This window comes from Gymnogyps californianus, chromosome 2 (assembly GCF_018139145.2).
Source record: "Gymnogyps californianus isolate 813 chromosome 2, ASM1813914v2, whole genome shotgun sequence".
Classification (NCBI taxonomy): Eukaryota; Metazoa; Chordata; class Aves; order Accipitriformes; family Cathartidae; genus Gymnogyps; species Gymnogyps californianus.
In genome coordinates, this window is record NC_059472.1 from 27,927,011 (window position 1) to 27,939,676 (window position 12,666).

Genomic DNA, 12,666 nt, shown 5'->3' on the forward strand with positions numbered 1-12,666 from the left:
CACCTGGTTAGTCAACACTAGAGGATCTGCCAATCGGGCTGGCCCTGCCCAATCAAAACTTTTACGTACTGTAGAAGGGGATAAAGTCCCTGTAGTGCACATAAAAAAATACGTTAGGGAAGACAGTCTGGGTTACTCCTGCCAAAGGCGTAGGCAAAGGCAAACTTATTTGTGGAATTGCTTTTGCTCAAGGACCTGGGTGCACTTGGTGGGTGATGCGGAAGGATGGGGAGGTCCGATGTGTGCCTCAAGGGGATTTGATTTTAGGTGAGAACAGCCAATAGATTAAATTGTATTATGTTAATTGCTATATAACCGTGCCACTGTGTATCATCATTGCTATAATTGTTACATGCTATATCAATGGTATTGCAATAAGAATCACTTAGACTAATGAAGAATGAACTTTGATAAAACTGAGCGAAGCGCAGTAGTGATGGAACCAGAACTGACTTCAGCATGCAACAATCCAACACTACACATCATCCTCCTGCTGCGCCCAGTGTCACCTGCCCGCCGCACCACACCGAAGCCTGATCCTGCTCTGCCAACTGAGCAGACTTCACACCATCCCTCATGCCCAGAAAGACTGTTATGACAGATGGACCCCAAAGTTATGGACTAAATGAAGTCAATAGACATTTTATAGGGATGGCCCACAGACTAAGGGAATGATATCTGTGTGCGTGTGTGTATATATATCAAAGGACACGAAAGGTGATGGTGATTAATTGGGATGTATTGGAAAGTGTGGGACCTGAGCATGACATAAATGGTATAGAATAAGGGGTGATACTGTCCTGGTTTCGGCTGGGATAGAGTTAATTTTCTTCCTAGTAGCTGGTATAGTGTTATGTTTTGGATTTAGTATGAGAATAATGTTGATAACACACTGATGTTTCTAGTTGTTGCTAAGTAGTGTTCGTACTGAGTCAAGGATTTTTCAGCTTCTCATGCCCAGCCAGCAAGAAGGCTGGAGGGGCAGAAGAAGCTGGGAGGGGACACAGCCAGGACAGCAGACCCAAACTCGCCAAAGGGATATTCCATACCATATGACATCATGCCCAGTCTATAAACTGGGGGGAGTTGTCCGGGAGGAGCGGATCACTGCTTAGGAACTAACTGGGCATCGGTCGGCGAGTGGTGAGCAATTGCATTGTGCATCCCTTGTTTTGTATATTCTAATTCTTTTAGTATTATTATTGTCATTTTATTATCATCATTATTATTGTTTTCTTCCTTTTTGTCCTATTAAACTGTCTTTGTCTCAACCCTTGAGTTTTACTTTTTTCCGATTCTCTCACCCATCCCAGTGGGCAGGGGGAGTGTGCAAGCGGCTGCGTGGTGCCTAGTTGCTGGCTGGGGTTAAACCACAGCAACTTAATAGGGCTTTTCGCTGTGCGAACCCATGCGGGATGTCTTTAGGTGCTGCTGCAGCCAGTGAAGTAGGTCACAGAATGGTGCTTTAAAATACCTGAAGAGTTTAGCTCTGAGGCAGGAGTCAACCTCAGGAGTCTCTCCTTTCAGAAAAGATGTCTAAATATCATGTTGATGTTTCAAGGATCAAGTGTTGAACTTAAGACATCATGTTGTTTCTTGGATGCAGAGTTTTGAAACTGAATTGCCACTGTACCTTTCTTCATCAGTTTCTTTATCCATGGGAGCTTCAATACATTGATAACTTTGATAATAGGTATCATATAATATACAAATTTCTTCTTGACTTAAATGTTTCTCTTCTGTATAACGAGCAGTCCTATCACAACTGTATCTGCTATTTATTTCCTAATTCATTGGGAATGAACTTTGGATGTTTGATTTATCTTCTAGTGGTAACAATACTTAATCCTATTGAAACGAACTGAGTTATCTCTTACAGCCTGGAAAACTGTTGAGCAAGAGCCAAAACACTGGTATTGTTGTATTCAGGATGATCATTTCTGTGCAGTTCGTATTTGGAAAGTTATTTGCCCAGGGTTGATAGCTAGAATTTAATTTGTAGTTATTCATTCATTTTCATCAAGAAACATTTCTGGTTCTGTTGACTGGTAGGTAACACAGACCTTTTGGATGTAGTCAAGCCATTCACTGAAAGGCCAACATGTGGTCTAGATGACAGATACCAAGAATGAGCTAAAGCATAGGTCAGAGACTGAACTTACTAAGTATCAATTTGATTTACATTGCAGATCTTCTTACATTCATTAGGAGGACATTTTCCTCTGAACCTCTTAATAAGTTACGTAAATAAATTATTTACTCTCAAAAAATTAGGTACCCTTAAAACTTGTGTTTTGGAAAAGCTATCTTACATAGTAATCTTTTTTTTTCCTTCTATATGTAACACTTAATCTTCAAGAAGTAATACAAGAGAAAAGTTAAGCAAAGTATTACTAAAAATATATTGTCTTTGAAAAAAGTGTGCTGCCACTTTTGTAACTGCTTTGTTTATCATAAAATGTATCCTTTTATAATGGACAAAGCAAGGGAGAGGGGAAGAAAGAGATTTTATCTATAAAGTAAATGCATAATTCTAGTCAGCCTAATAAATGATGCATGACAAAGTTGAGTTTCAGATACACTGCAAACTTCTGAATGTTTCCTAAGTGCTTTGGGTATTTTGGAGTTTTTTGTAAATTGATATTTTTCTGTCTTTTGTTTATTTTCAGGAGAGCCATATCGGCTTTTAAGTGGTACAGAATATGTTATTGGACGCAAAAACTGTGCAATTTTAATTCAGGATGATCAGTCCATCAGTCGAAGTCATGCAATTCTGACAGTAAGCCGTCCTGAAACAACTCCTGTAAGTAGCTGGCATTTTACTGCGTTATCGATATGCTCTGTGGGTAATTCAGTCTGCCCTGACCATACGTACTCTCATTTTGCTCTCACTGGTGTTTTATACTTGGAGTAGAACCATTGATCACCTGTCTTTTCTTAATCTTGACTTTTTTTTTTTTCCCTCAGGGTTGCTTGCCTGTGTTGAGAAATTTAGTGGCATAATTCTACTGGTGCAAGCTCCCTTTTATCCCAGAGTGAAGATTTACTAGGAATTTGTATTAAAATAATCACAGCAGGAAAATTATGCAATTAAATTTCATTACATAGACAAGTTTTAGGTCTTGGTTCTGGGAAGTTCTTCAGTTGTCCTACTGCAGGCTTAGTTCGTGTTTCATTCCACATCATTAATTCTGTGTTTGCTTAGGGGACTGAAAATAAAAATGTCCCAAGGAGAATTAGCAAGCAGCAATTTACTATCACTTATGTGTTGCAGTGTTTACAGACATTTTGAAGCCAGTCAGCAGGAATTTCATTTATGTAACCTTACATAGAATTTGGAATACATAAAATTTATTTGTCCTTTTAATACTACAAATAGTGTATAACTACGTAGCAAAATTTCGTAAAAACAAACTGACAATGTTCTCATTGGCTTGTGAACCATTTGGGAACTATGACAGTGTCTAACCTCTTCTCTCAAGACACACTGGTGTCACCATGCCCTGCAGCTTGTGGAAGACTAGCTTGGGCAGTTCTAGCCCAAGAAAGTGACTTGGGCACCTATGCCAGGGCTGAATGGTGGGTAAAAGCATCAATAATAAATCTGAGAGCCTTGCTAAGTCACACTAGCAGAGGCTTTGGGCCAGTGAATGATTGCTTTGCATGGCCTTCAAAAAGACTGAGTGCAAGAAGCGCAAAAGTTCTGAAGCTAAAAATATGCATGTCTTCTCTCATTCCTTCACAATGAAAACCATAAGATGAATAATTACACATAGCCAGCCTCATTGTCCAAAGTCTTTATTTAGGATGGTATTTTGTGGGCTTTTTCTTATTTATCTACTGCTTTGATCCGTAATGGTAGTAACCTGTTTCTGATAAAACTATCTCATTCTGATAAACTATAACGGCTTATTTATGTTTATTTTCAGAGCCAGTCTCTCTCAGTCCCTATATTAACAGTAACAGATACGTCTAAGTATGGTACCTTTGTTAATGGATCAAAACTCAATGGCACTTCGGTGTCTTTGCAGTCTGGTGACAGAATCAACTTTGGAGTCCTTGAGAGCAAGTTTAGGTAAGTGCTTTGATTATAAAATATCAAGTAGAAAATTGCAGTTTTTGAAAAGAGTATTTTAGCACATCATAAAACTCGGCAAGCAATACAACAATGATGAATTTTTAGAAAGCAAAAGAAATGAGTAATATTTTGCCTATGTTCCACACCTGCTTCTGCGATAGTTTTCCATTACGTATTTTTATAATATAATTTATTATGACACTAGGAAATTAAAATTGTTTGTAGTAAAGCATTGGCATTTTAGAAGATGTTTTATCGTGTACAGTGAGTGTTTTCAGGCTATCTTAGGCAAAGAACAAAATCCTAAACCAGAAATGGTTCTAAAGAAGGGAGGAAAGTTTAGGGTAGGGAGAGCTTGTTAGCTGTTGATAATGTAATGAGAAAAGAACTGAGATAGCTGGAGAATGCTTTGTGCAGCACTAGCCATTGAACGCTTGTTGCCGTGACGTCTGCCTGCATTAGCTTTAGTGAACCCAACTTGCTAATTTTTCAAATTTAACATGGTAGTCAGTGCTATCTGTTTGAATATATGAAGCACTCCTTGAAGTAAAGTGGCAGGTAAATAGAACAAATTCTAATGACCATTAAAATCAACATTAAAGCAACCAGAAGTTGGCTTTGTTCCTTAAAATTTCACTCTGTTTTGTCACTACTGCTGGTATTATTTGATAGCACAAATGGCATTCTCCTCCACTTATTACAGTAAATTATTTTTGATATTTTAGATCAACACACCTGAAATGTGGTACAGGAATCATGCTGTGAGACCAGATACGTCATCACTGTTGTACCAGAGAGATTATTTAAATTTCTTTCTGCTTTGTAGACTAAACCAAATCAAATCATGGAACTTGATATGCTGTAATTCCATATGGAAGATCTACAAATATAAATAGGCTTATGGTCAACAGTAATGGCAGTGTTAGGAAAAAAACTTACTTGAACTTGCATTCTGTGACACTTACATTTTTTAAATACTGATCTGTTTGTGGACTGTTCTGTTGAGCATGTTCTGTTCTTTTGCCTTTGGAAGCACATGCTCCATTTCTTCTGATATTCCCTGACCTTGCAGTATTCTTCAAGCACTAATTCTATGTGATGTCTGTGAAAGACCCAAAAGTCCTTAGAAATATTTCAGACATCAAGTCAAAATGTTGTTAATTTTTCTGAATAAAAATCAGTATTTACTTTCTTCAGGAAATTGTAAAGCACAGTCTTTGATCTAGGTAAGAGTTATAGGGTGGGGTTTTTTTTTTTTCTTTTTTTTGTCTGTGTCCGCCCCCCCCCCCCGTGATTTCCCTGAGACACAAACATGATAGTTACGTCAGCTCTGTTCATCATAATGATTGGCTGAAATATCTAAAGCAATTCTCTTTTACTTGTTCTTTTCAGAGTAGAGTATGAACCTTTGGTTGTCTGCTCCTCATGTTTAGATGTTGCTCAGAAAACTGCTTTAAATCAAGCCATCCAGCAGCTTGGAGGTCTTGTAGTGAATGAATGGACAAAGGAGTGTACTCATCTTGTAATGGTATCAGTAAAAGTTACTGTTAAGGTATGTTGAGCTTTTGCATATTGATGGCATTGCTTTGCAGTTTTCCCACAAATGCGAATTAAATTCTAGACCTGCTCAAGATTTTCCTCTACAAAGCTATGAAGTCCACTCTTCCAAGTTTAGAAAGAGGTATACGTTGATGGGAGGTTGGAGGGAAAGAAAATGAAAAAAGCCAATTTTGAAGACTGTTACTGATTTTCATCAGTTGCCTTGTATATTTTCATAACTTTGGTCAAGACAGCAATTAAAAGCTAGGCTGTTAGAAGCAAAACTATCCTGGTTTTCAGCAGCAAAATTCAGTATTGTTCTATTTGTTTGTGTGATGTTTTCCACGTCTAAGATCTTAAAAAGCTCATGTCAGTTGAACCATATTCTAGCTGAACTTTTGCCATACAGTAAATATATATTTTCTGTCGTTTCAGACTATATGTGCTTTGATTTGTGGTCGACCAATTATAAAACCAGAGTTTTTTGTTGAATTAATCAAAGCTATTCAGTCCAGGCAACAATTGCCACATCATGAAAGGTAAGTATCATGTTTTAATGTCACAGAATTAAACTTATGGGAGTTAGATTGTTAAATAACTACACATTTATCTGATCATATTTGACAGAATATGTGATTTACAGTAACTTTATTTGTGGAGGAATGCTTAATATGACACACATTTTAATATTCAGGCGATTTCCTTGCTCTCATCCCTAGAGTTATAAAATGAGCTCTTGGAATTGACTCTATGCTTAGAGATGTTACTAGCTCTAAATAGGAACTTGTTTTGTTGATATGTTTGAAGGAACATTTAAATTCTTTTGGGAGTTGATACATTAAAATAAAGAAAATTATATTTTTATAAAAGAAATTATATCAAGCCTATTCATTATGTAGACATATTTTCACAGTACACAGTTAGTTACTGAGTTTACTGTAAACTTTGGTCAAAACAGAATTAGCCTGACCATTGAATTTCCTGAAGTAGCAGGGGTTTTTAGTTATCTGTTAACAGATGAAGTGAGACTAATGTGCATTGGTCTTCGCTATATGAGAATAAGTTTGTTTTCATGGTTAAATTAACTTGAAAAGGGAATTCTTACTTTGGAATAAATAAGTACTGCAGAATAGCCCTTTTGGTTATTTTCTCTGTGTAGAAAAGTGTAAAATAATCCCATTATTGTATGCGAGAATTTCATCTGAGCCTGTATGGCTACTATTTTTACCTTGAAAAGGGAGGCAGTTGTGTTTTGGGTTTTTTTGGGTTTTTTTTGTTTTGTATGAACACATGATTTATGCAGGTGAGAAATTTCCATCATGTATTTTTAAAAGGTAAACTGCATGGGTACTTCGGGGATTTTTTTATTGCTTCTGTTCTTTGCATGCTTTGGAAGATACTGTGAAATGAGATACATAATGAATGTCAAATGCCAAGTACTCTTAGAATTTCCAAATAACATGTTGAACTTTTAATGTCAGTTAACAGGGAGAAAAATTTGTGAAATTACTTTAAATGCATTCAAGACATTATGATTTTTCTGGATGTATTGTTTTAACCAGGTGGATGCTGGACACCAGACATTTGAGTTGGGGGAAATAAGTGGTGAAGAAGAATAGAAGTCACTGTTGGTTTTACATATGTATGGATATACATACATACATATGTGTTAGGACATAGCAATTTAATTTATTTTCTTTAGTGGGTCTGATGATAGCCATTGGTAGAATAGTTTGAAGAACGAGGGTGGGGGGAAAAGGGCAGCTAAACAAACCTCAGTGGTGCACACATGGTAATGGAAGCAAAGCTGCAGGGGATTCACAATAAGCTGCACTTGCTACGTGGTAAAATATATTTCACAGAATGTGACAGTACCTTGTTAGAACAATACAAGTGCCAATCTGGAACATTTGGTAGCAAATACTCTTTAGTTTCTAGATGCTGTTTTACATTTGCAGGGGTTTATGTAATATGTCAGATCAGTCATCTGTGAGTGGTTTAAAGCTCATTTGGTCTTCAGTTTCAGAAGAAAGGGGGAATCTTCATGAATTGTAACTTTTGCTTCTACTTTTATAAGGATGTGAGAAAACTAAACAAACTATTTAGAGTCCTCTCTGAAATATTGCACGTAAGGTTTTCTGGGAGGTTTTTATTTTATTTTTTTTTTAGTACAGGTAGTACAAGCCATCAAAAGCTAGCAGTTAGTTGTGCAATTTGAAATTTGCTTGGTCTAGTGTTATCTAGCTGTAAGGCTGCTGTTACTGTCTCTTACAGTAACAAGCAAACAGTGGCTTGGGCTCTTGAAACTGGGGTGCATGTTGTCCATTCCTTTAATACAGAAGTGACAGTATAATTGAGCTGTTAAGTGCTCCCTAAAATAGAACCAGATGGATATGTTTCCCTTTCTTAAATATTTTTGCTAACTATTAAGACCCTCAGAGGAATTGAGCTGACTAAATGTTAGTGATGCTAGCAGTATATCCATTATGTACCTTTCGAAGAGAGAATTCTGCATCAAGCTAAATGAGACAGCTGGTGTAATACGCAGATCTATATTTAAAGTAATTACAGTATTTTAAATAGGTGATATTTTTAAGATGTAGCTTGTGGGAAGATATTGAAAATTTACTTAGCAGCTGTTTGCATTCAATTTCCAAAAATACTTTTAACTTTCACAGGGAATCTCTACATTGTGTGTTGTAGCTAGAGCTGACTTGAGCTGGTACATCCACAAGACACTAAAAAACTTGGGGCAGTACTAGTTTGGACATGAAATAAGAAAGGTATATTAATGTGGTAATACAAGGTGACACTGTTAATTAAATCTGGATTACTACTGTAGATCTGATCCCAAAAAAATCTTTGGGAAATATAATCTTAAAGTTAAAAAAATTTAAAACTTCTTTTTGTTTATACTAAAACTTCACGGAATTGCAAACCTGCAGTTCACATATGAATGTGGGGCTTCTTATGTGAGGCTTTTTATGGTGAAGTATATTACCTTTGGTACTCTCTGATAACCTATGCAAGGAAGAAAAATAACTGAAGATTTCACTAATGGCTGCATAAGTGCAGCCCTGTATGAAATAACATGTTTTATTACAGCAGTCCAGTGTAAATAGTGCAGGGCTTTTAAAAAGTAGAAAAGTAACTGAGCCTTTAACAGAAACTCATCAAGAATGAAAATCTGTTTATTGAAAGATTCAAGACTGTAGAAGGTCTTTTCTGGATAATGGTGTTACTGTTCAAAGCTTATGGGGAGAGAGTACAAGGAGCACTTCGGAATCCTAAGACGGAAAAAGATTGTGTTGCCTTTTGAGCTTAGATATCAGCATTGGATAAGAGTTCCAAAGGAAAATCAAAGGTTTCTTTGAGGAGGAGATGATAAGTTGAAGTTTCCTGCTGAAATTAAAAAACAGAGGTTTGAAATGTATTTATAGAGAAACTATAGTCCAGTTCCAAAGTAATGGAAACTGCTGTTTCTCCGTTTTTACTCATCCTTTGGTCTTTAAAGATGACTTTGTCTCCTGTATTTATCTTAGGTTAATAACTGTCTCTACGGGACTCAGTATCAGAAGTCTTCTGGCCTGATAACTAAAATCTGAATTGCCCTATTTCTTACAATTAGTAGACTTTATCATATCTATTTCAATTTCAATGCAACAATATTTTTGTAAACAGACTTGAACAGGTTGCTGAGACTTATCAAATACTCATTTTTTGAAACCTGATGGTTTTAGGCTGGTTAATTCCCATTGTGTACATAAAGCTTCAGGAATTGATTGTGAAGAACACAAAAGAACAAAGATTATTTAAAATTAACTGTAATTATATAGTACATCTTAGCCTATCATAATTGAATTACATATTTGGATGCAGTAGAAAATTTACATGCTTATACTTGTGTTCAGCTATAAGGATTTGAATATTCAGTGTCTGAAGAATGTTTATATGTTTACAGATGGTGCATTTTTTTCAGAAACTTAAATATTTCAGCATTTCATGGAGTATGTTTCTTGCTTAGGATCTGCTAATACTTGCATAAATTAGAAAAAAAAATTAAAAACATACCCGTGTGTGTGTATGTATGTATACATGTATATATGTAATTTATTGTGCTATTAAACCAGATTTTAGGAGTGTGTTTCAGCATCTTTTTTTTTTTTCTGCATAGTAGTATGAGAAGGATGTATAATTAGCTGTCAGAATAAAGATAAGTAGTTCTATGATCAGCCAGAGTATGTACATAAACTGCTGTTTGGGTACAGATGTAGTATAGTACAGTTAAAATCAACCTATAGTTTCCCTTCTTTCTAGCATGCGCCTTCACCTTGTTCTGTCAGAACTGCTGTAGTAGTGAATATGTGGCTCAAAGATGCTGTAAATACTATCCTGAAATTATCAGTTAGATGCTTGTCTTAACTCTAGAGGCTTTTTATGATGTGGGCATGCCGTCATTAACTGGAGCTGAGATCTCAGGCTGTGACAAAAATGAGAGCTTCAGAGTAGAATTTGACCTCTGCCTAATCTGTTCCCCAGCCAAACTCCTGGTCGCTTTCTTGTATTGGACAAAACAATTGAGAATCTGCAGAGTGAATCATCTTAGTAGGCTTTCATCTTATGTGATGGTACACAATTTCTTGATCCAGTAGAAGGGAAGGAGGAGTGGCTCTGCCCACCTGAAGGGTAGAGGAAGCAAGATGACTAATTTTGTGTGGAGTTTTACTATTAGCCAGAGTAAGTGCAGAATGAGATTGCAGTCTCATTTGTCAGTATTGTTAGTAGAGAATGTGGATATGTGTACAGCAGATGGTGGACAGGTTGAATACATTCCTGAAAGTGTTGTCGTCTTAGTTACAGAAGTAGAAAGTCTTGGTCTTAGCTTAGATGTTGAGAAATTAGAGGCTCTGTTTCTTCTTAACAATCTCTTGAAAAAATATTTATATAAATAGTTTTAACAGAGAAATGCAGTATTTTAACTTCTGAGCTTTAATCTAAACCAGAAAGGACTATGAGTCAGTGCTGATAGGTAAATCCGAATTTTTAACTTTAATTTTCTGTTCTTGCAGCTTTTATCCTCCAGTTGATGAGCCTTCCATTGGCACTGAAAAACTAGATTTATCTGAGCATCGTGAAAGGAAAAAAATATTCAGTGGAAAAACTTTTGTATTTCTAACTGCCAAGCAGGTAATCAGGCTTTCCATTGCAAAAATGTTGCAGGGGTAGCTAAGCACAGATTCTGTTCTCTGTGAATTCACACTCATTCTGGGTTCATCAGGAAAGAAGGATTTCTGTGTATTTATATTCTTACAATACAATGGTCTAAGCAAGATGAAATACAGGGGGAGAAACAGAACACATCACATCTGCATTAGTGCATCAGTGATAAGCATTATGCTGATAGTTCATTATGCTGATACTTCTAAACTGACTGTATTTTAAGATTTTTTTTTTTTTTTTTTTTTTTGGCGTTCTCTTTTTAGCACAAGAAGCTGGGTCCAGCAGTTATTCTTGGAGGAGGGGAAGCAAAGTTGATGACAGAAGGAAGAAGAGAAACATCTTTACTAGTTTCTCCTGAAGTTTGTGTTGTTGATGTGGGGTTGACAAACTCTCAGATCCCAGGATCTGATTCCATGAGAAACTGGACTGATTCCATTCTGACTGTCTTGCAAAGGTGCAGCATTGTTCTCTTGTACAGCAGTGGGGTAATTTCAGAATTTCTGCAGAGACTTAGTCATGGTGTTTGCATGCGTATTTAAGCAGTAGGATGCTTATAAAGAGGGCATATTCTTCATTGCTTTAAGTATTTAGCATAGTAACTAAAATTTCTTGAAGCAGGAAAGAAAGGACTTGGCAGTTCTGTGAGGATTGGATGGGGGTTTTGTTTTGGGTTTTTTTGGTGGGTTTTTTTTTTTCCATTTTTGGAGGATCCAATTCTACAAAAATTCATTGTAATGAAGCTGCTTTGAAATTACAGACAGCAAGTGGTTTTTCTTCTACTATTTAAAAGACGTTAAAAATTAATATCTTCTAAGAATGGAAAACAGATTATCTATGATTTTTCAATAAATATATGTATTTATTTCATGGAAAACAGATGAGATGGCACCTTGAGGTCATGTGGTTCATTGCTGTCTATTTGCATACAATGTTTCTGAAGAGCAGCTTCTGTTTAATGAAAATTGGTTTTTGTTTTGGTAGTAGGTTTTGTTTGAGAGGGCAGACTTCATACTTTATAGATGTTAGGATTTTCTTGATGCCATTTTATTAAAACAATGAAAGAAAACAAAATCCCAATCCTTAACCTAGTACCTAAACCTAGTTCCCCTGAATTTTCTTGCTAAATAGAGAAAACTGTACTCAAGCTCTTCTCATGGCTGTAGTACAGAAGAGGTGTGTGTGTGCCTAACTGACTTGTAAGAAGTGCTCAGATCTTTCAAGTCACTTTTCCATTCACACACATTTTTGAATCGGAGGTAGAGTACAGTTGGTTAAATTCCCAGAAATCAGGTAGGGAGAGATGCATTGGCCAGATTACTGGGACTAGACAGTGGCTACAGCAGCAGGAAACGTTGAAGTTCATACATATAGGACATGGGTGTAATGATGGATAATTATGCTGACTTACTGTATTGTGAAAAATTGTAGTGTAAACTGGTATTTTTTGAAAGGAGGAATGGAACATTTTGTACTTTGTCACATCTGTGCCCATTCGCCTATTCATCTTTGAATCTGTATTGAGAAACACTTTTTATTTTTTTTGTCTTTATTTTATTTGTATATTAACAGCAAGGATCTCAGGGCTATTCCCGAGGCAGAAATTGGATTGGCAGTTATCTTCATGTCTACGGAAAAATACTGCAACCCTCAAAAGCAGCTTGGTAACAAAGGTAATTGGAAGAAGGGTAGTAATAAGTTAACAGCATTAAAGAGGCAGTATTTCTTTTTGTGCAGGGGCATCAACTGCTAACGTTCAAGTTCTTTTGTTTTGTTTTGCAAGACCACTAAAACAGAGTGAAACTGTATGAAAAATGTATACAAGTCTGAAG

The 12,666-nt window shown here is 36.3% G+C and overlaps 1 protein-coding gene across 1 annotated transcript in view; it reads left to right on the forward strand.

Moving 5' to 3' along the window:
* NBN (nibrin) overlaps positions 1–12,666 on the forward strand; it is a 32,695-nt gene that overhangs the window by 6,162 nt on the left and 13,867 nt on the right. Inside the window, exons 2-8 of the mRNA XM_050892333.1 lie at positions 2,670–2,803; positions 3,930–4,075; positions 5,471–5,630; positions 6,053–6,156; positions 10,687–10,804; positions 11,101–11,291; positions 12,407–12,507. Coding sequence (XP_050748290.1) covers positions 2,670–2,803; positions 3,930–4,075; positions 5,471–5,630; positions 6,053–6,156; positions 10,687–10,804; positions 11,101–11,291; positions 12,407–12,507 — 954 coding nt within the window. The remainder of the gene's footprint in view (positions 1–2,669; positions 2,804–3,929; positions 4,076–5,470; positions 5,631–6,052; positions 6,157–10,686; positions 10,805–11,100; positions 11,292–12,406; positions 12,508–12,666) is intronic.